The sequence below is a fragment of the Clupea harengus genome, chromosome 8 (genome assembly GCF_900700415.2).
Source record: "Clupea harengus chromosome 8, Ch_v2.0.2, whole genome shotgun sequence".
Taxonomy (NCBI): domain Eukaryota; kingdom Metazoa; phylum Chordata; class Actinopteri; order Clupeiformes; family Clupeidae; genus Clupea; species Clupea harengus.
In genome coordinates, this window is record NC_045159.1 from 10,038,437 (window position 1) to 10,062,434 (window position 23,998).

Here is a 23,998-nt window from a genome sequence, read left to right on the forward strand (position 1 = left end):
ATTAAAGACAATGTTTTTTTTGTTTTTGTTAAAATAACAGTTTTATTGTGAGGGAGTTGGGGTCATGGTGGAGGGTAAGGGGTGGTGATGATGCAGGGGGTGGGGGGGTTACTCTTGCTCCTTGTCTTCTCCATGGGTGATGACGTAACACAGGTTCTTGTAGTCTAGGTTTCCAGCGACATCCAGAGGGAAATTTTGGAACATTTGATTTACCTGTGAGACACAAACAGAACCAATCTATAAACATATGTTATAAGACATTACTATAAGTTATTTGATTTACCTGTGAGAAACAAACAGAACCAATCTAAAAACATGTTATAAGACATTACTGTAAGTTATTTGCTTAGAGTGAGGCAACTTCTTTGGGCAACTGAATATCATTGCTATCAAATGTTAGGTATGTGTATGTGAATATGTTAGGTATGTTTCATATCATAACTTAATCATACCAACTTTCTCTAACTATATTTATGAATTGATGCAATTGAGTTTCAGTAGACATCTGCATTCTGCCCTAAATGACCCATGTAATGATCCTTATTCCTCACTCATACAAGCCTTTAACGACTCCCTATAAGAGCCAAATAGAAACCCATACCTCATCTTCTGTGAACTTGTCCGCTTGAGACATCAGGTGAAGCTTGATTCTATAGTTGAGAAAAAAAAATGTAAGAACTATTTCCAGAAATACAAGAACCAAATAGCTACTCATATTGTAGCTTTACAATGGTAGCATTGGTAACAACTATATAGATTATCCTGGTTTGTTACAAAGAGTAATGATGACGTATTGGTTTCCAGTCAGGAAATACTTACTCGTCTCCTTTGAGAATGCCTGTACCCTCTGGGTCAAAGATCTTAAATGCATTCAGAATGGTCTCCTCTGGATCTGTGCCTGTAAGAATAGAGAATCATTGTTAATGTATCTAGTGGGAGAAACCCCCTGCAAACACTCTCAGGTACGAGGCAGCAGATGTTTTCGATAGTATGGAATTAGTTTGGGCCATTGGTCTTATCAGGACTTTTCTCTGTTTCTTTCAGTTTCCTTCCTCTCACCCTCATTCCTTTGCATTTCCTCTCTCTATCTCTCTCACATTTATTTAGTCTCCCTCCCTCCCTCCCTCCCTCCCTCTTCCCCACTCTCTCTCTCTCTTTCTCTCTCTATGTCATAACTGTTCTCTGTCAACATCATAGTCTGTCAGTGGAATGGAATTGCAGAGAGCTCAGCCATAATATTTCTGTGTCTCTGGGCACCTCACCTTTTAACTTCTCTCCAAACATAGTGAGGAAGATGGTGAAGTTGATGGGTCCCGGGGCCTCCTTCACCATCTCGTCCAGTTCGTCATTGCCCACATTCACACGGCCTACCAAAGAGATCAATCAATCAATCACCAGAGACAACAGCTCAATCCAAGAGGCGACATCTGTGGCTGTGATTAAATTAGCAACGGAACTACCGGGAGTGCTTTCAGATAACAGCTGAAGTCTGTTACAGAATGCACTTCTCACACATTTGCATCAAACCACTATTTGCTTCCAAATTATTAAGTATAGAGAGACTTGCTGTCATGTTGGAATGAGTAGTTTAGTGCTTGTTTGTTTGTTTGTTTGTTTGTTTGTGTGTCTGTGAAAAGCTGCTTACCGAGAGCTGCATAGGTGTCCCTCAGGTCATTCTTGTCAATGACGCCATCTCTGTTCTGGTCCATGATGGTGAAGGCCTGAACAAACAAACAAACAAAACAAAGGGTTGTGACTTTCTGCAGTTCTACCAACAGATCCTCACCCGCAGAATGAACACAGGCCTGGAGTCGCACACAGTATATAGAATCTGAAAATAGAATCACCAAACCAGCCATCACTGAACAATTCCTGAGTTACTGCAATGTCAGAACTCATTGAGAGTAATTCTAATATATTTAATGTATCTGCCACAGGTACTCTTCCCTGTGTGCAAATCCAGTTATTGTGTGATAAATGTCTCCTTTAACAGACCAACCTCCTTGAACTCCTGGATCTGAGCCTGCTCAAACATGCTGAACACGTTAGAGTTGCCCTCGGCAGCCTTCTTCTTGGCTTTCTTTGGTGCCTGAGACAGAGAGAAAGAGAAATGGGGATTTTAAATGATGTGTTATATTTATATACTTAAAGAAAAAACTGTCTGCATATAAATCTTTGAAGATTTTTTTTAACACCTTGTAAAAAGTGTTGAGAGAATAGTCTTCTCATATTACACATTTGTCCAGAGCGCTGCCCCAGAGTTTTAAGGTCAACAAGTGGTTTCCATAAACAGGGCTTTCCAGCCATGTCGCCAGGGTGGTAAGCTGGCTTTTTTCTTTTTTTGACATTATAATAGTGAAACTGCAGTGACCAAAATATACATGGTTTTCACCACAATACAACTGAGAGTTGGCTTTGAGTTCCGTTAGTGTAAACATTTTGCTTGCCAGAACCGTCCACTTTTTTGATTTTATAGACTGTACTTAAACAAATTCACATGCTGGTAGCTCTGTTTTCAGGAAACCACGATGTCTGTATAACAAAAACAAAATGATGATATGCATACTGTAAAGTATTATTTGTTTGAGTACTTTTAGGTAAAATGTTTAAAACCTGGATTTCTAGGCTTCTCTTATTTTAGCAACTGCAGTTAACACTGAGCAACGCAAAACCAGGATAGCTGCCAAGTATAGCTTAAACTGATTTTACTTCAATTAGGCATGTCATCAGGTTGAATAACATAAAAAAGCATCATTTCAGTATTTTATAAGATGGTAGCTGAAATGTAACCATTAAAATGACATAATATGGCCCTTAAGAAAACTGTCAGCATTGCTATTTTATTATTTATGTAAATGAAAGGATGCTGGTGGTATGGCCAAATTAACATACAGCTCGTTTATATACATATGTCTGCAGGTATCATCCATCATAAAATCTGTTGTTACATAAAATGACACATTGCTATTGAATGCAGAGAACCAACACAAACAACAGGATAAGTAACGAGACAAAATAAGTGGAATCAAGTTGACTGTCTCTGTTCTTTCCCCCAGTACACACAGGTTCCACTCCTGTCTGACTTCCACTCTGGTCTGACTAAAGCACACTCTGCGCTGGCGTGCAGCACCATGAGCCGCGGAGCACAATAGAGCCATCCCAGTGTGTGTGGCGGAGACAGAAAGAATGACAGGAGGAACTAAAAGGGCACTTGGAGAGCGCAGACCTCCGCCAAAGCCTAATACCCTATCCAGCAATGTTTACAAAAGTGAAAAAATAATTTGTGGATCTGCTCCAAAATGTAACAGGTTCTTCCTTGGCCTGTGCTACACCCCTCCACCAAAATAAAAAAAATCGGACAGGTAATTTTTGCGTAATCCTGTTGACAGACAGACAAACAGACAGACAAACAGACAGACAGACAAACAGACAGACAAACCAACAAACAAATAGCCCTGAAAACATAACCTCTTTGGCAGAGGTCAAGATGGGGAAGAAGAAAGAGAGAAAGCCTACCATCTTTGAAGTATTCTGCTTGGTGTTCCTGATGAGAGATGCCCGAGAGAGAACACTCTGGACCAGTCCCCTCAGACTTATATATTGCCTCCGAGGAACACCTGAACTAAGTTTAGACCAACTGGGGTGGGGTGGGGGGTTCTTAGAGCATGCCATATAGAGGAGACCCCCCCCCCCCCCCCTATTGTAATCGACAGATGCTGGATAATCCAAGCCGAGGCGCAAAGGCTTGGCTATCTTAGGCTCATCACTAAGGACAGGCTACGCAGTGCTTGCCCGGGGTCTCTCACTCTGAGGCTGTGTCGTCAAGGCCACGGTGCAAAGCCCACCGGCTTCACACCTCAGGCCATTTACTCGAAAGATGTTGATGCCGCGTCTTGACCCTGAGGATTACCGACACAAATTACTTGATGCCCTCGTTACGTCTGCGGCAGGACAGGACCGTTTGGACAGCTGCTGCTGGTGGTGGTGGTGGTGGTGCCTGGTGGGAAAGAGCTGGTGAAGCAGACAGGGCTCTCAAGGCCAGAAAACAATCACCAAGTCTACAGTCAAGTCAAGGCAAGGTCAAGCCCATCTGTTATGAACTCAGAGCCTGAGGATTTATCCAACGGGGGAGTTCATTTTAAATGAGCTTCCAAGCATCAGTCAGAGTTCATTCATTTTAGGGAAAGTGGGGGCTAAAGATGTTGGTTAGGGTATACTGTTACACCCCCCCCCCCCCACCACCACCTCCACCTCAACCCCCGGCGTCCCACATTTGTCCTCCATTGTCAGAGTGCTAACAATGAGGCTCGCACTCTCGCTGACACACAAGTCTAAATGCTTTCGTGTTTCTTAATTTAAACGAGCAATTCGAAGCAGCCAAGTTCAGGCCAGTCTGGCAGTGGATCAGTCATGTTCAAACCCACAGCCACTGACCCTGGGAGGTATAGGAAGGTGCTGGGGAGGTTGGCGGAAAGCCTGTTTTAGCCCGGCCCTTCTAGAACACTGCAAGATGAACCGTTTTTTCAGTGGCGGGAGACGGACATGGGAGAAGTTATGGGGAATGTTCCACTGATGGGCTGTCTGGCACACTGTGTGTGTGTTTTTGTGTGTGTGTGTTTATGTGTGTGTGTCCAAATTGTCTGCATGTGAGTCTGTGTATCCATGAGATGTGTATCCAAAGCTGGCCACACATAGGGTTGTGCCCATGTTGGGGGTGTGTGGAGCAGGTGAGGCTGTAAGAAGTCAAGGTCTGGCTGCTACATTCTTACAATGACAAAGCAAATCTCCCTCTGTCATCTAGCTGATGGCTTTCTACAGCTGGGTGGCCTGTCAATCCGTGCCAGGAGCTTCCCTTTCGCACTGTGGCTTCACCTTGATGGCTGAGGAGACACGCCCACTGTAAATGTCAATCATAGCAGGCTCATGCCCGGCCAATAACGCCCCCTGTGCGTGCCCCCCCCCCCCCCCCAGTGCAGCTGTCAATAATGTGTGTCTCTTCCCTTCTGTCCCCACTATGCCCTCTGCATTGTGTGAGTTACTCATTCCTTTTGTTCCTCTGTTTATGGGCGCTCCTGTTGGCTGTCGGACTACATTCCCCTTGGCCTTTTTTTCCCCTCGTTAATTATAAAACTTCTGACGCAACAGTCCTTTTTATTCAAAGTACTCCAGTTATTTTCTGTTTTTGTTCGAAATATCTTGTGGGTTTGTCTAGATCGGTGCAACGGTATTATTTCACCTGCTTACAATGTCACTCTGGGTGAGCATGGAATAGTGCATAAAGAACAGTATACTGGAAGACAAACAGGAAAATACCAGCAACGTGAATGCTTGCTTAACATTACTGAGCTTTCAACTAACCATCAAACACAGACTAACCAGGACTATCTAAGGTCACACACACACACACACACACACTGACACACCTGGATGAAATGTTCTAATTGTCCATTTAGAAATAAATGAAGAAATATCCAATATATTGTATTCAATCCTCAATAAAACCTATTATAATTTAGTAGCACAGTGTGAAGGCCTCAGGACTCTTTGACATAATCAGACTGAGGATGTCTAAAAAAAGAAATGAAGCATGTTGCGTAAGTTCTACCCAGAAGACGTATAAGTTATATTTTTATTTCATTGGTTTCAGTCATTCATTATTAGCATCCGTAGGCTATGTCTTCTATTCACCATCTCACCCAATCACAGAATTGCTTTTTGTTAATATGCATGGCTGTTATTTCCCTAAGCTCTCTCTTGTGCTATGATGTTTTCAAGTCCCCTCTTAAAATCTGCAGCCACTGTTCTGCCCTGTCCAGTGGTGAGGTCCTTGCCCATACCGCCTCGACCAGCTGGATCCCATGCCATTATTATTTATCAGTTGCTTGAATGCTTATCAGGGACAAATACCATCTCTTTGTTATATATATATATATATATATATATATATATTTGTTTTGTTGTAAAAATATAAAAGTCAGGCCAGTTACTATGTCATCCCTCTACTCTTTTATTATATCCCTCTACTCTTTGGTCAGATTGTATGGCAGAATATATTATTCTTTTTGATTTTATAATGTAGTTTATATGTAGTTATATTGTAGTGTCTGTGTATTTACCTTTCCCCAGCTGAATCCTCTCACAATATACATATGAGTTGTTTCTGACCTTGACTTTAATGTGTGTTTGAAGTGGGGGGCGGGGGTGTTGAGCTCTTCACCCCCACAATAGATTTCCAAATAATTCACATACACACAAGCAAACAGTAATACCAGTATTGAGTACTATGTAATACAGCACAATACAACACATGACTTCATGAATCTGATTCACCTACTTACTATGACGAGGGAAAAACAGTTACAATTTTCAGTTCAAGAGATATTATGGTGTCTATTAACTTCTTGAAGGTATGAAGTCATTGTGTTTCATAAAAATTTTAAAATTTAAATTAAAAACAGAACGAATATCAGGCACCAAAAAAGCAGGAAGGGAAGCTAGTGGCACCTGAGGAGTGTAATGCACTTCATTCACTGGCTATAAAGCATGACAGACATGAGATGAGCCAAAACAGGCAATGGGAGACTCTCAGTGCCCTATAAATCCTAACCGACATTCGAGCACAGTCATCAATGAATGCCATTGTAATAGATGGCTTTTTGCCAGCTGTAGTGTGTGGTTGAATTCTCTCTCTGATTTATCTGAAGTGATCCGGTGAGGTGGGGATGTGATCTGACCAGTAGGTGGTGCAAAAGATACAACAATCCCTTATTCTAAATCTGCCCAGGGCGGCCCTCCAAACCTTTGTTCAACTGCATAAATATCTGCCCAACCTCCCCTCATATTTGGTGGTAGCCACGAAGAGTAATGAGACAAGACACATATCCACATATTGCACATGCATGCACACTCATAAACACCAGCATTTTCCCTACCACCACCCCCCCACCCCACCACCACCAACACACACACACACACACACACACACACACACACACACACACACACACACACACACACACACACACACACACACACATCAACGGGCATTTATGGCTAACTTTGCCGACGTCCACATCTCTTCATTTCTGATTGCCTTTGCATTTCCATAATTAAAATGTAATCCAGCATGTCGTCCCTGTAAATGAGGCTTGTTCTCTGGAGGACGATTATCTGATTTAAAAAATGTGTTGAGGAGAGGAGGGAACCCTCGGCATATTAGCGTGATGAGCGGACGGCTCCTAATTAGGCCCCCATGAGATCAGGGCCTGGCGGAGCAGGGAGGGAGAGGAGAGGAGAGGGGTGGTGGTGGGGAGGATGCGGAGGCAGGGGTCTCCTGTGGGTCTGATAAACAAACTGCCAGTGGGAGAAGAACGCTACACGATTCCCAACCCCTCGCTGAGAATGATGATGCGCTGGCCTGGGCTGCAGGGGCATAGGGGGGAGAGTGTGTGTGTGTGTGTGTGTGTGTGTGTGTGTGTGTGTGTGTGTGTGTGTGTGTGTGTGTGTGTGTGTGTGTGTGTGAGAGAGTGAGAGAGAGAGAGAGACTGACTATGTGTGTTGCGTGTGTGTATGTGTGTGGTGCAAGGGTGTGCATGCATGTGTGTGTGAGATAGACCGCATGTATGTTGGTATATGCAAAGGTGTGTGTATGTAGGGGGAGTGAATTGTGGTATGTATCCAAGGGAAAATGTATGTGTGTGCTCATATCAGGGAATATGTGTATGGCAGTGTGTGTGTGTGTGTGTAAGTCTGCATGTATGTGTATGTACGCATGTGCGTGCCGCCCTGGATATATGTCTCTCTGTGAGTTTGTATCTGACGGCAGTCTATTTCCTGGGGTTAACGTACATCCTCTGTTTTGCCTTCAGTCCCATTGCCTGCCACTGTAGTTTATTTATTTTTTGTATCTCTCTCCCTTCACTTACATAACATTATGCTTCCTCATGCTTATTAGTGCGCAGAACACTGCTGTTCTGTGTAGCTTGGCGCAATATTTTATCAATGTGTTCTTGTTATGGGTCCTCTTTTACAACAATAACATACAATTCTATGGCGTGGATTCATGAGCATTTTGTGACTATTAATATACTGCATGAAATGGCGCATGCCATGTTGAGAAGACCTTGCATTTACATTTAGTTTGTAATTATGTAAGGTCAGTGGCCTAGTGTTATATCATACTGAGAACACATCACAGAGTCCTGTCTACACCAGTGGTTCCCAAACTTGTCATGGCAGGCCTTTGACAATGAGAAAATGCTATCTTCCAACAACATGGTGCAAAGATAACCTATTAGCTCGTATAGCCTATCCCCTGTTTTAATAATAATAATAATAAACAGATGCCCATCAGCTATTGAGTAGATTTTCTTAAACACTGTTTATACATTTGAATAGCTAACATTTTCAATTCAATTCATCACTCAGCTAATCAGCACACATTCACACTGCATTCTACAACAGTCTCTGATTACCCACATGGAAGCTTCATCTACCCTTGCACGCTACACTATGTTCAAATGAAAGACATTTGTTTTTAAGACAGTAAATACAAAAACCTAAAAGTGTTATAACTATACCTGGTCTCAAATAACTCCGCACCCTGGGGCCCGCCAGTATAAGGCATGCATTCTCTGCACGCAGGAAGGCAAAACAAATCTGGCAAATTCATCGCCCAGAGCGCCCATTTTTGCGACGAGCAGGCAAGAATATTCTGAACTCTGAACCCGATTCTGCAACTTTGAGCCCGATTGTTGACAAAGATATACAGATCTACTGTATGTGAAGGAGAAAAATTCAAATAACGCTCTATATCTGCAATATTCGGGCATTTGAATGATATAGTCTACCTGCTCCGTTGCTGAAAACAGTGTCATGCAATGAATGGGCTAAATGTATTCATTAGCCCACAGGTTTTATTGCCCACCGCAGTATACAGATTGGATGTTTGATGCTTTTTAAATGTGCTTTCAGTAACCTAAGCAGCCTCTGATTTTCATCGACATAATTAGTCACGTTTGAAATTGCGTAGCCTACTGGTGATTGATAATTTCACCATAAAGACAACTCCCTCTTAAGCTGCGGGCCCAACCTCGTTGACCGCGGTAAGTAAGGCGCAGAGCGCTTGTATTATGAAGGCAACCCTGTTCTTGGAATGACTCTGGCCAGTAGAGGCACTGTTTGCCAAGTTCAAGTTCAAGTTGAAGAGAAGGTAGGGTCTGAATTACATACGGGCACGTTGACTCTTGCTTTTTGAGATATAGGCCTAAGCTGTTGAAACAATAATTCCAATTGCATAAGCCTATTGAAAGGTTTATTTGCAATACAAGGCAGTGTCTATTTCATATACTTAACATAATGGAGAAAATGACTGCATCCATTGTTTTAACCTAATTATATTAATTTCAAGAATCGCACATAAAACTGATATTTGTTATCAATAGGTAAACGGCAGACCTACTGTCAACTGCGTAATAGTCTATATATAATAGTCTGTATGACTTATGACGTTTGAAGGGGTCCATGAGATATCATTTAAAGTTATTAACGATCAATGTAGTGCATTATTGATCCAACCAATCAAAGATCAATAGCACTATCGACTAAAGAAAAAAACAAACATTAAAGATGGTATAAAGGAAAATGCTCTTAATAAAATAATATTTCAGCATAGCAATAAACTGTGTCTGGGACCAGCATCATGCTTTTCACAGTTGTTGAGAAAATCCGATTCTTTTGCTACGAAAGAGTATAAGGCGATATTGAAGATAAATTATGGAATACGGTGCCCTCGCTTACTTGGTGGCGCGTGATCTGAGTAAAACTCCATCCCACGTTTTAGCAGTGTAAGAAATTGCCACCTTCCGTTCAATAATTCTATTCCGTTAAGTCCATTCAATATCACAGGTTCCTGTTCAATAACTCCATTCCGCACCCCTGTTCAATAAACGATGGCCCTATTGAATTGCTCCGCTCCGTGTTTTACGCGCGCTCCCCCTCCTTTCCACTGAACTCCAGCCCCTCACGCTCTCTCTATCAGCCTCTCATTCCGTCTCAATATGTCTCAAGATGGCGGCCAATGCGGGATCGATGTTTCAATATTGGAAGCGCTTTGATTTACAACAGCTCCAGGTCAGCTCTTTTCCTTTTAGTTACTGGGAGTTCTTTTGGGGTTGTGTGTGGAAAGTCGTTGTCTAGTTGCTGCTTCGCTCTGGAGCCCTAGTTTACCGGTGTTATGTGGCCGCTTTTGGAGCTCCGTTCTCCCATTGATTAAAGCGGCTCTCTCGTTGATCAGAAATTGATCCTCTTTGTTCAATTCCCATCGATCAGCCATCATGGCTAGAAAGATGCAGCCACCTTGGTAATTGGACAGTAATGAGTTACGAATTAATTTAGGAAAGTCGCAAAGTGCCACTTTCTCAGGAAACTACTTTGGTTGAACTATCTTGATGGTGTGTTTTGTTTGAATAATTTTGTTTAAGAGTACAAGTGCGTAGCCTATGTGGTCATGTACTCTGGCGGGTGGCGCTGTAGGGAATGGCACTGCACAGTACAGAAAGTGTTACATATTTAAATATAGATTTTAAACGATTATTTGAAAATACGATGATCGTATCTGAACCAGAGCATGCAGAAATTGTTTGAAAGATGAAGCTATTGCTTAAGTTTTTTTTACCGGTCGGGTGTTCTACTTCTCAAATGCTAGGGATGCAGTCAAGTGAACTTTACTGCGATAGCTCACATAACCTAGGTTACATTTACGCATGAAAAATATTTCAGTGTCTGAAGCCAGGCAGAAATTTCGTGCATAAATGTATCTTTACGTAACATACACCGTCCATGGCTCAAACGTGAGAAGAGCTCGATAGAGGTGTCTTTAATAGCCTTCTAGCTGGCTGAGGTTCAAGTTCAGGTTTGTGGCGCTTTTGTGTAGAAATTGGTTGCTTTGGTTAAAATACAATAAAGTAATATGCTAAACTAATTAGACAGTAGCCTGTCCAAGGGGACTGAACTGCTTTATATGAAGTATGTTGTCACCTCAGACATTCTATGCTCTATGTAGCCTATTCAATGAACATTAGCCCATTTCGTAGCCTGCCATACTTTTGAACGATTGGCTGCTGAAGTTTAGAAATGCCTATTCGATAGTTATGTCCAAAATATAGGTGTAAATCTTTGGTTAAGTTTTATAATTTGGTAAAGAATGGTTCACGCGTTTAGGTTTGATAAATTAATATTCCGAAGATTTCGAACTTCCATCTACTGGGTTGGTCTAGGTAATGGCGAAGTGAGATAAATGTCTTAGTTGTTCTAGGAAAGATGAAGTAGCCTTATGTAGTCTGTCATAGAGTTAAGTTGATAATGTGTGAGATTACAAAGATTCTGTGTTTCTTTATACGCTGTGTGAGCGATTTCATGGTAACATGTTTCACCTATTTGAACAGCGTAGGAGACAATACCTCATAGACTTGCTACTTTGTAACTTAAGTAGCCGTAAGTCGCCACTTTACATCAAATGCAGCGGTTTAGTGTTGCTACAAAGTATTTCTATTCCTTAATAACGATTCAATAATTTAAGAAGGGCTCTGTATCTCTTTCACTTCCTCGCGTTTTTAGTTGCTTCAGTCGGGCTATTTATCAAATATCGTATTGGTATACTGTCTTTATCTTTACCCTTTATCTTTTTTTCATTTTGAACACTGCTGTTGTGCAAATATCAGTACATTCTCTTTCTGTTTTCATAGATGACCTATTTGTATACGATGAGCATAAGAATGTGGTTCAAGTTCACACGTCATAGCCCTATAGTGTTGCCCATTTTGTGTACGTCCGCCTGTCTTAAAGTAACCAATGTCCAAATGTGGGTTATTGTTCTCGTCTCAAACCTTTCTGTTCTTAACAATAAGAACATTTCTCTCTATCGAATGTGCGCTATAGCTTCACATCCATCAGTGGTCTGAGAACAGGTTGGTTTCATCAATCACACAGGGAGAATTAGCATTTTAACGTATCATCTGCACTACCGACATTTTGCCCAACATTTCATCCAGTAGGCTACTGTAGAAAACATTTCGTTTGCTCTCTCGGTCGAACTAGCGTTTCAAATTAACACCTGGATGATTTGTTTAGGTCCATGACTGTTTTTCCGGAATCAGCCTGCTCTTTGTCTATTACGAAAAAATCTAATATGTAGGCTAAACCAAAACTGACATTCGTGGACTAGACTGAATCTTTAGTCCTAAGCAAACCAGAGTGTGTATTGTCAATGCTCTCAAGCATAAGCTCCCTATGCTGGGCTACGGAAGGAAATGCGCTTTGTGAACTTGTAATCGATTAGCCTACTCAAATATGCAATAGAGGGAAATCGTTGATTTGATAATTATGATGTTCGTCGTTATCAGATAATCGCATTCCCACTGCAGCTCTCCCAAATCTAACATTTCCTACTAGCATTTGTGTTTGTCAGTGCACACACTATGTAGAAAATATATTTGACATATTGAGTATTAACAAAAAATATGAATGTCTCTCATATTGATATGATTCCACGTATCCCGTAGAGGTTGTGTGGTAAAGGCTATATTAAAAGGACTTTTAAAGCTGTTGTGCGCAGTATGTATGCCCCATACGATTTCTGCTAAAAGACTTCTCTGCCCTAATCATCTTCACATGTGTTTACTGCGAGCCCCAGCGTCAACATCACTATGCGTCACATACGGATGTGATAAAAGGCCCATAGTAAATGCAAGCCATCAGATGTTATTAGTGCAGACAGCCAGTCTGATAACACTTAAGACTGGAGCCTGCCTGGAGAGCCATGTTGGGATTCCACAGCTTACTTGTTCGAAAAGGCCCTCGATTAATTTATCATTTGATATTAATTTATTTATAATTTTCTGTCATAGACTTTGAAGATGCTTCTGAAGAATTATAAGCCTTTCAACCTTTTTTCCGATTGTATTCCGAGCCGCTACATGGTTTCTTTTGTAGCTGCATGCAATAGCTCCTTTAATTGGCCACTTGCTGCAACAGTAAATATCCCTTCCATATGTATGGAACAAGTAATAAACCAGTACATTGTTTCTGTTTAATAGGTCTTTCTTATTAGTGCCATCCATATGTGAAATCCATTACAGTAACGAAGAGAGAGCGCAGAGATGTCTGCTAAAAGTGAGCAAGCTCGTCCTAAACACGCAAAAGCCCATTTCCTTCCTCTTTTGGGACACGTATCAGTGAATGAACATCCCAGACTGCGAGGCATTGGAGACTCCAGGCAATGTCCTGATGTCTCAGCTCAGCAATCAATAGTGTGTTTTTGTGTGGGGCTGGAGGTCTTGTTTGCACTTGTCTGCTGGACAGACCACACTGGTGGGGGACTGGACGCAGGCTCTCAGCGCTCAGGTGAAGGGCAGGTGCTGCTCTGTTCCAGGCGCCTGCGTTCCTGTTTGCATGTCTGGGATGATGGTTAGGGCCCTGTGCGTGACTGTTTATGCCATCAGATGACGGGTGTGTTCAGAGCAGAATGGCCACACACACAGTCCCCTCCGAGCTCACATATGGCATCTCCCCATTTGTTTCTCTCTTTCTTTCTTTCCCTTCTTTCTCTCTTTCTTTCTTTCCCTTATTTCTGTCTTTCTTTATTTCTTCTCATGGTGGCTCCATTCCTCTTGGTCTCTATAGTGTAGGGCCCTATGAAATCCATTACATTTTTTTGCCAAATTTCATTTTATTTGTTGCCAGATTCAGTGTTTTCCGTTTTATTTTTTCTAAATCGGTTTTATCAATTTGATTATCATCAAATCATATGTCCAATAAAAAAGGTACTCAGGGCTACTGTGCTTTTACACACCCATTTATTATCTGTCTACGTAGGTGATAGACCTATGTTGTAATAGGGTAGGGAGTGTAGGGTAGCGATGCTAGTATAACCTCGAAGACTACAAATACAGTTTCATTTAGTATCCTTTTCAATTTCATTTAATAGAATGAAAACAATTGCTAACATAAGGGGAGATTACCTTCTGGTTTCCAGAAGACTCTGTACTATTAGTAGTAGTAGATTGACTTGTAGTAAGTCAGCCAGCCACTTGTGTTATGATAGTCTACATGGTTATTCTAAGAATATTCAGATGCTGCCCCAGTGGCCAGTTTCCTGTGTCAGTCTACAACGCGGCAGACTGTATTTATTTTAAAACCACAGAAACACGAGAGGGTGATATAATGAGATTCACTGAGTTGTTGTTTTATTAACTTTTTGCTAGCTTTCTCTGACAACATCTTTGACGTGCCTGTGTCACTCAAGCAGGCACAAATGTTGCTTATAATGTTATCGAATGTATTTCTCTTGCTTCATTTGACCAAAAATGTTCAATTTTCTCGATTCCGTCCACGTTTCCATAGCGCCCTATTAGTATTCCATTTGACGCATGTGAATAGTGCCTTCCGCTAATGCCACAGTTTGAGCAGTGTGTTATCTGTCCTTCATATTACAGGAGTGATCTCATGCAACATTGCTTTTGTAATGGCCAAAACATGGCTGTCTGTAACCATAGAGCGATGAGCCTGATGTTGTCCTCAGTTAGTTCTCAGAAGGTCAAAGCCACTCTTTCAGTTGTTGCTTTTGTTGTGCAATCAACTGAAACGACTGGAATGTACCAGCTTTATCTGAAGACAAACACCGACAACAGTTGATTGGAAAAACTAGATTGAAAGTTTGAGAGTGAGTTTTTTTCTTGCCACGTTCCAAGGGGGTAAATCCAGACCTCGACAAAGACTCCAAAGAGCACCACCTGGAACTGAAAATGCTTTTCATTTGAATGTCCATTTACAGAAATCCAATTGTTAAAGTTGTATTTTTAGCAGCATTTGTGGTTGGCCTGGATTATCCACTTTACACAATACACATTCACCGTTTGTCACATTTGCTATTGAAAGTTTAGATTTGTTTTTTTTCTAAGTCACTTTTTAAATTGGCCCTCAAAGTTATTTTTGAATGCAAAGCCAGCAAGCCGCCATGTACTAAACACTACAGCCAGTAGTTACATTTGGATGGTCAACCCTAGCTAGTTGTCAGTATCAGAGAACAGAGCAAGTAATTCTGCAATTGAACATTCAAATTTTTGTGTGAGTATGGTTAGGTGTATCATGATGCCAATCACCTGTGACGGGTATTACCATAAATGAGGCACCGACGACAGGTATGCAGACAGTAGACGTTTTGTGTGTGTGTGTGTGTGTGTGTGTGTGTGTGTGTGTGTGTGTGTGTGTGTGTGTGGTCCTGCATGTGTTATGTCAGGAGAGAGCGAGATTAGAAGAGAATGGTGAAGACGAGATGCCATGGTGTGTGTGAGCATAGAGTTATCCCAGCTCTATCTCTACCTGTCTGGGCTTGTTTGAGTTGGCTGCCTTTGTCATTGAACATGTGAAGTTTGCCTCCTGCATTGGGCTTCATTGCATCCATGAATGCACACTGTACTCCAAAATGGCCAAAAGAGACAAGCTAATGCTTCATATACTATATTTTAAGACAATTACTAAAACTCAGCAGGGTTATAATGCTCTATAATGTTTGTGTATAAAGGCTCTATAATGTTTGTGTAGTGTCACTGTTATAACCTTAGTTTTCATCAGTGCACCGTGTGTCTGCTGTTTATAATGCAGTTGAAGTCAGAGTGGTCTTTTTTGGCTGGGATATTTAAGCTTGTAGGATGAAGTGGGTATTTATAGACACAAATGCATGGCATTTCTTTTCACATCCTGTAGAATGTCTTGCTCATGGTGGCAGAGGCCTTCCTGGAGCAGAGACAGGAAGTCCCTGACGCGTTCCTCGACGAGGGTACGATAAAGCCGGGTCTGCAGTCTGTGCTACTTTTAGAAGACCCTTTAATGTTCTAAATGAAAGATGCTTTAAACAACAGCAGCCCTGTTTCTTACCACACACGCACAAACACACATCTATACATGCAGTAAATTCCCAAATCACATTCACACCACTTCAAACCCAAACCAACTTGTAAACAAGGCCCTAAAGAAAAAAAAAAGATCAACATTTGCATGTCTCCATCCAGATTTAGCTTCTGGCATTCCAATCCTTTTCTGTTTTTTTTTCAGTATGAACTCCCCGCGGATTTTGTAATTGCAGCAGACTGGATGGGAAACACTGTTTACATTCTGTGCTGGGTTTTGAAGAACTTGAATTTGCAATCAATTTTTTTTCTTTGGTTTCTGCTGCCTCTGAGATCTTCGTCAGTTGGAAGCACAGTGAGAAGTTCCAGCTTGAGTCAGATGTCATCCTAGATAAATGTATCAGCTCTATCTATTTTCTCTCAGCTTGTAAAATGTCCAATAATATCTTTGTGTTGGGAGTTTGGATAGCTTTCGGTCTGGATTCGCTGTGCGAAAGTGACATATTCATAACTTTACTCTGCAGTCTGAACTGCTGCTACTGGTTTAACAAATCAATGGCAGCTTAGCCCCGAGTCAAATTTGCCTTTTCTTGATAACTGTGCCAGGACGTCGGGAAAGGTTAGTCACTACAACAGTCTGGAAGACTTCCTCAGCCAAATGTGCCCAGACAAGGGTAATCCCTCAACATGTGAAGAAATCTTGAGTTGCTGTCAGAAAGAGGAAAAACCGGTAGGGCCGTTTTCTCCGCAGTTGTTTTGCTGTCGAGAGTGTTGTTGGGGAGCGGCATGGCGCTGCTGCCTGTGTGTGTGTGTGTCTGTCTGTCTCTCAGGAGTGTGTTGAGTGTCTGAGCGTTGGTATGCTTGTAGCCGAGACCTGCTGGCCGACACAGAGCAGGAGGAGCCGCTCTTTTGGCCATGGGAATGGGGGGAGAGGTCAGGCCCCCAGCCAGCAATCTCCACCAGCACCCGTCCCCACTGCCACCCCACCTCACTTTCTCTCTGTCTGCTAACCCACCCCCTACCCCCACCCCAGCACCCGTGTGCGCGCACACACACACACACACACACACACACACACACACACACACACACACACACACACACAGACATAGGCCTACATTCTTTCATCTCTCTCACTGTCTCTTTATGCTTTGTCTCTGTCTTTCCCCCCCTTAACACTTTGTGGCTGTATTTTTTTATTTTCTTCCCTTCTTTCTTTCCTTCTTTCACTTTTCCTCTCTTCCTATCCCTTTGACTTTATCTTTTCCCTCTCTCTCTCTCTCTCTCTCTCTCTGTCTGGCTGGACTTTCACAAGGGGCCTCACACAGTTCAACCGAACCCCCGACGCCAGCTGCATAATTAGCTGTCCGTTTCAGATGAGTGAGAATGTAGGAGGGTAGAGGGGAGACGGACTCCCCCTCCCCCCTCTCTCTCTCTCTCTCTCTCTCTCTCTCTCTCTCTCTCTCTCTTTTCTCTTTTATCCCTCGATCAGACGTTGTGTTCATTCCTGCGAGCATGCCCACGCACTCAGAGAATGCCCCCATTGGCCTGCTTTTTTCTTTTCTCTCTCTTTTTTTTTGTTTTGCCTTTGAGTTTGTTTAAACTTTTAGTCTCAACTTGCTCACTACATCAAAGCTCATCATTTCGATACATTTGATAATATGATTTATTAATTTGGTCTAGGTTTTCATGGGATTTTCCCCATTGGATGATCTGACCAGACATTAGAAAGAAAGCTATTGCTTGTTATTTAAATATTTACTCAAAAAGTAAAGTGTTAGTCTGAGGGAAATGATACAGTTAGATACAGTAAAACTGCTCGGGGGTAGAAAAAAAGTTCTGTTTTAAACTCAGTGAGTCACCATTAAGGTTGTAAAAACGAACTTAAAATGGGCAGGGTGAAACCCTGGAGAATTTCAGTAGCTCACACTGAACAGTTTTAAAAATGTTTACTATGGTGGTTACCTCCGTTTTTCTTCTTTTTTTTCATATTTTTTGCTGACTTTTGTCAGAAAGCAATAATGTCAATAAATGTAAAAACGGCTGAAAAAAGCTTTGTCAGTATTTTCACTCACACTCTCTGGGGTGTCAAGTTTCAGTGCAAGTCCTGTGAAAGTTTTTTTTCCATTGTCTGTTAACCTTGCGATAACATTGAAACAGCTGATGTCCTCCAAATCATTAGTTCTCACTGTTATATTTGTACATGATACTGAAAGCCTTAGCATGATATGCTGCATCGTTAGTAACACCGTTTATGAATAAATATTTGTATATAGAATATGCTTTTAAAACAAAGGGCTCGGGTGCAGTTGACAGACAAAAAACGAGGGCGAGCGAAAGAAAAAAAAAAAAAAAGAGAACAGCAATTCATTTGCTTCTGTGCAGAAACATCTGGAAAGTGTTTGAAGGAAGTGCTTGTGAATTAGGAGCCATGGGAAAGAGTCAGACTCCCATTCCCTCTCTACCTCCCCCCGAGAGAATAGATAATGCAGGAAGACTCGACAGCAACCTCCAAGATGGCCGGTAGCTCCTAAAACAGGTGTTCGCTGTCACCCCTTTCCCTCTCTTGAAACAAAAGAGAACGTTGAAGCCACGGTTAGCAGAGCAGACCACGCTCTGGTTTTGTTCTTCCTCTAATACGGTCTAACCCAAATCTTATTTACTTTTTCTGAGGCAATGCGGCATGAACCAGTATTTAGCCTGATATTCCAGTTAGCCCCTGATAAAAGGGAAGATGTTTTTTTTTTCAGTTCAGAGTTATGGTCGATGGAAGACTCTGCGCCTTTCTCATTTACTAGAAGAAGTAAGCACAGAGATCAAAGTCTCCCAGACACCAGTAGGTTTGTAGCTGCTGAGGCTAATGATGTCTCTCCCTCTCCCTCTGTGGAGCAAGCCTCTCTCTCATCTCCCTGAAATCCCCCAATCTTCAGAAGATGCCCACTCTTTATCGCTAGTCTGGCTTCTTACTCTTAACAAACATAGATTCATGTTGTAAGCAATTTTTTTTTTGGAGGGAGTGTATTTTAATACCGTGCCATCTCGCATACAGATTACTTGGCTCTAAAAGAGGTGGCCTAAAATAAATATTTGAAAAATCACGCTTCAGCTGGTCCAAGGAGCTCTGGTTGTGACTCCAAGCAGGTGAGGCGAATGCCAGAGTAGGGTTTTAGGTCAGGACTTTTTGTGCTGACTTTATGGTAAAATAAGATATAGAGTCAATAACCTTTTCCTGTTGAGCGCAGCATTTTACATTCTCTTAAATGTACTGGTGTGGGTTTTTAATCTGTATGATGTGGTCAGGATGTGAATGAGGTACATTGTTATTGCTCAGTAATAGATTTTTATAAATGCAGGCCCTACCCATTTTTGGATACTGGATTTTGATCTTATGGTCAGACTAAAATCAGCAAGTTGGCAGTTAACATCCATTCGTTTTTAAACTGTCGCTTTTAATCAAGGGGTTTGAGGTTAATACTGGGAAAGTATTACCTCGATTATATATGAGTAACAAAACACGAGAGTGAGTGTGTTGGTGCAAGTAACATCACAGATTCGATCTGGTTGATTATCACATTTTCACAACACACAACAATAGGTATTCTATTTTTTAAATATTTTTTTTCCAATGAAAATACAAGTAAAGCAAAGGATCCAAATATGCAAAGCATATATTTTCAGTTTTTCCTGCCAGACCTAAGTGTTACACTACAAGTGGCCTTTTGTTAAGAATGCCAGCAGGGCGACATACTTTTAGTAAAAGAGTGGAAGCAAGGGGAATTTTACAAGTGTGGACCGAGTGGATCACTTTCAAGCCAATCAGATTGAGTGGTCAGACCCAGCTGTCAGACTAATGAAGCTCACTCTTATTTTAATAAGCTCATCTGGTAGAAAATGAATCCAACGACAATTCTAATAGACACCCAAACTTCTTCCTGTGTAAGAACAAAGATGCTTTCTTGGTCCTCACACTGCCATTGTGGCACTCTCACAAAGTGGTGTTGTTACAGGCGTGCACTAAGGAGAGGTCCTGGATCATCAGTCCTCAGAACGAGGGTAATTCAATGCTCTAATGGAGTTATCATCAGATACAAAGCTGTTCTTTGGTGCGTCTTGTGGTTTTGTGTTGGGCCTGTTTGTTACGTTTGTGTGCTGGCTAAATGGGAGCCTTTTGTGCTGCTTGGCCTCTTCTAGCCAATTGTACACCTTAGAAACAGGTCTGGCTCAACTGTCACATGACCGAATCAATGATGAATCAGGTATGTGTTAGGTTACACAAGATATCGGCCGCTCAGAGAGACACACACACACACACACACACACATACACACACACACACACACACACACACACACAAACACACACACACACACACACACACTTTCGCTCCTTGGCAGCCATCCCCATTTTGATGGCCAAACTAGAAAGTGTCAGTGTCGTACCAGAGTCCCGAGGAGTGGGATGCGTGTAGAGGGTGTTCGTCGTCTCCCCGCATTCCTCAGCATTGTTGCAGAAGCCATGCAAAATCATGCCATAAATCATCGGTCGCCGGAGCCGAAGCAATTTGTAAACCTCATGCACCGACACACCAAACAAAAATAGCCATTCAAGGCAAAGTCAGGGGGCTCTTGGAAACGATAACATCAGTAACACCAGCGCTCCCCCGAGAATCGCCGCGTTTACACGGAGCATCGCGAGCCCCGCTGACCTGAGGCCCGCCGCCGGTGGAAAATGGCCAATTGTGTGCGTCCTCATCTGGATGTTCTGAAAAGCCCAGTTGGCTGGAAAGTCACCCTGCTGAAAGCGCTTTGTGATGAGATGGGGGGAAGAGCGCGTCGGACAGGACCATAAATCAGCCCTCTCTTCCTGCCAAAGGCCCTATTGTAGGGCCGGGGAGTGGAAATAAATGGATGGCCTGCGTCTCCAGCTGCCCAGATAACATGTCCTCTGTAGGTGTCCAGGGCTCTGCCTGGACAGACAGAGAGGAATGGATGTTTGGGTGGGGAGGGAGGATGAGGGACTCTTAAGCTCAGCGCTGCATGTCACTTCGTTTTCACATCTTATCGTCACGGCTACACTGCTGAAGGCTGTGTGTCTCTACTGTCTTTAAACAAGCATCAGCCACAAATATAAATTTTCGGATAACATAACGTTGCACGTTCAAGTACATTTCACCCTCTCTGGAAAAGCTCTTGTGGGTGGTTAAGTGTTCCACTGTGGCTACCTGGCAAATTGAAAAGCCCATTTACAGAGTGTTAGGTCTTTTCCACAGGGCTGATCCCAATCCGCTGTACTCCCATGCCTTGCTGGAATAGGCTGGCTTAGTTGCTCTCAGGCATCTGTGCTATGTGCAGGGGCTTAGATCACTGTGCAGCGTTCGGTGATGTCATCAGGGAAATGGGCCTTGGGAATCCCAGACAAGTTTTAAACAATCCCCATAACCCCCCGCCCCTCCCGTCCCCTTTCTACACACACGCTCACCCCTCCAGTGTTCTGGCCAAATGGCTTCTCCAGAATGTTGTCAGAAGGAACCCCCCCCCCATCCGCACTCCCCAGCCCCCCCAGCCCCTGCCAGCACCTCACACCCAAACTCAGCCCCAGCCAGACGTGGGTCAGTCTGTGTTGGCCCCAGCTCCACCACTATGGACCAAAACAAAACAAACCCCTCTGTGGGGGCGCCCATGCCCAGGGAGAGGTCCGCTGCCGTGCTGCCCCCGGTCTGCCGTCAGCAGGAGCGCTGGGGGAGGGGCGGGGGGGGGGGGGGGGGATTTGGCTCCGGCGTAGACTCTGGCTGAACTCTCGCTTTAGCCTGAAATAGTTATTATTAGTGACCTGAAAATCTACAGGAGCCCTGGAAATGAAAGCCAGATGCTGAGAGGGGGAGTGGAAAATGATATTAAGGGTTCAGATGGAGCCTGACATGTTTTTCCGTGTCAGGGGGCCGAGGGGTGACCCTGGGGAGGTGGGATGGTGTTGGGGTGGGGTGGGATGGGGGTTTAGTTTGGAGATGGAGGCGGGGGTGGGGGTTATAATTTTCCTTGAGGCTCACACCTCTACAACCGCAGCCTGCGACTGTGCTCATGGCTGCCGGAAGACCACCTCACTCGTGACAAAAACTCAGGTTTGCGTTTGCTGTTTAAACTCCATCTGTGTGTTTCTTTGTGTGTGTGTGTGTGTGTTTTTTCCTTTTGCATACTCTCAGGCTGAGAAGTGGAAACAACCAGCAGTCTAGCCCTCCCCTCCCTTCCCTTCCCCTCCTCTCTTCTCCTCTCCTCTCCTCTCCTCTCCACTCAGCGACTGTATAAAAAGTTTATCCCTGGGTTTTTTAATTCGCTTGCTGTATAAAAACAGGGACACATCCTCTCTCCAGTCCTCCGTGAATTCCCATATCTGGAATAATGGCCAGCTCGCCTTGTTAACAGACCCATATTTGCTGTGGCCTAATGGAGACTCGTTAAAGGTGGTCCTTCACCCCGGACTCCGGCAGACCGGCTGACTGCAGGGCCGTAGAGACCCGCCGCTCCGACGCTCCGCGGAGCAGAGGCCTCATTTACCGGCCAGAGGGAGGGATGGGAGGAGGAGGAGGAGCGTCGGACTGTCACCGCAGTGTGCAGGTTAGCTTAATGAAGGTGGCTCAGGCCTGCTAACCCAGCTGTGTTGTTGTGGTGCTGAGGAGGAGGAGGAGGAGTCTTCGGCGGCGGCTTCCCTGGAGTCCATCCAGGCGGCAGGATGCAGTCGCTAAGAGAGCAATTACACTGAGAGAGACTGCACTCATTGTGGCACTGTGTATCTGTGTGTCAGAGAGTGTATGTAGGACTATAGTGTTTTTTTTTTGGAGGTGTGTGTGTTTGTGTGTGTGTGTGTGTGTGTGTGTGTTGGAGGCCTCTCAATTATCCACACCTCTGCCAACAATCTCTCTGCATTGTTTTGTGTGTGCAGACGCCCAAAAATGCATAATTCGATGCATTTTGCTGCCAAAGAGGTCGCACACTATGACAAGGCGACACTCACCAGTTGCTCCCACTCACTGATGTGGACTCCCCATTAACTGGGCCTATGCGTTCATATTGCCCAGATTATGCAACGAACAGATGCTTTATAGTCCCCTCCATCATAAAGCAGCCTCTATTGGAGACCCTAAAGACTGGCAACGTCTGTGCGCCGGAGACAGATTTTATCACAGACTGTCATTAATCTCAAAGGCGTCTCGCTCGCACCACAACACCACCACACATTTCTGGCACTTCTCTTAGGAGCCATTTTTTTCCCCCTCCACTTCTCTTTACGACAAAGTATAACTTCAAAATGGGCAGCAGTAATCCGCTATTCCAAAAAAGATATGCCGCTTTGAGAATATAAGAACATACATTGGTAGGGGAAAAACACATCTGTACCATCGGATGATGTGCAGCTTAAAAAAAAATTAAAAAGAGGAAGACACTCGTACATCAGGCCGTGTTGCCCAACCGACCGAGAGAGGGGAGTGGTTGGGATTGTTTGGATTTTATGGGGGCTGGATAGCATCACTGGGCAGAGGCTTGTGATGGCTTCACTGGCTGCAGGCCAGGGTGTACTTTAAATGCTCACTCTTCAGCGGGCGCCCCTTCATCCCGGGGAATCATCGCCGCATAATGAAGTGGTCTGTCGGTGCCCAGCCGCCGCCCGCTATTGATATTGACAAAGGCGAGAGTAGGCTTTGATCTCGTGGACCGTTCTGATTGGAATCGTTTGGAATGTGTGTGTGTGTGTGTTTGTGTGAGTTGCATATTTGCGTTACACTTTGTGAATCCATCTAAAAGTTCACATCTTTTTGGAAATGCTCCCCCATCCCCCACCCCCACACCACATTGTTCGGGGTTTGACCTCAGAGAGAACGGTCTGTCCATCAGTTTGGAAACCTCTCTCACACAGATGTGTTTCGTTGATCTCCTAACACTGAATAAACAGAACAAAGCAGAATCAAGCCAGAAAGGGGGGGTGGGGGGTGGGTGGTGGGGGGAGTATTATGTGATTTTAAGATCAGCCCATCTAAACCATTGCAATCCCTCATTAAAGCACTTTTTTATCTAGGGGGATAATCAGATAGTTTAGATTTA

At 43.4% G+C, this 23,998-nt stretch overlaps 2 protein-coding genes across 3 annotated transcripts in view; one reads left to right on the forward strand and one right to left on the reverse strand.

The window, feature by feature from the left end:
• Positions 1–67: 67 nt before the first annotated feature.
• myl10 (myosin, light chain 10, regulatory) lies at positions 68–9,985 on the reverse strand. 2 transcript variants are annotated; one of them, XM_012837750.3, is made up of 7 exons: positions 9,799–9,985; positions 2,000–2,089; positions 1,646–1,721; positions 1,263–1,367; positions 820–898; positions 602–650; positions 68–213 (listed from the first exon to the last, which is right to left on the reverse strand). In XM_012837750.3, exons 2-7 carry the CDS (start codon positions 2,033–2,035, stop codon positions 109–111), a joined length of 450 nt encoding a protein of 149 aa, XP_012693204.1. In that variant the 5' UTR covers positions 2,036–2,089; positions 9,799–9,985; the 3' UTR covers positions 68–108. The 2 variants fall into 2 exon arrangements, with proteins under 2 accessions (XP_012693204.1, XP_031427647.1); XM_031571787.2 differs by lacking the exon at positions 9,799–9,985 and adding an exon at positions 3,517–3,626.
• The window catches only part of cux1a (cut-like homeobox 1a), a gene marked incomplete at its 3' end in the record, with an annotated part of 93,154 nt that continues 79,139 nt past the window's right edge, over positions 9,984–23,998 (forward strand). Inside the window, exon 1 of the mRNA XM_031571314.2 lies at positions 9,984–10,131. Coding sequence (XP_031427174.1) covers positions 10,069–10,131 — 63 coding nt within the window. The remainder of the gene's footprint in view (positions 10,132–23,998) is intronic.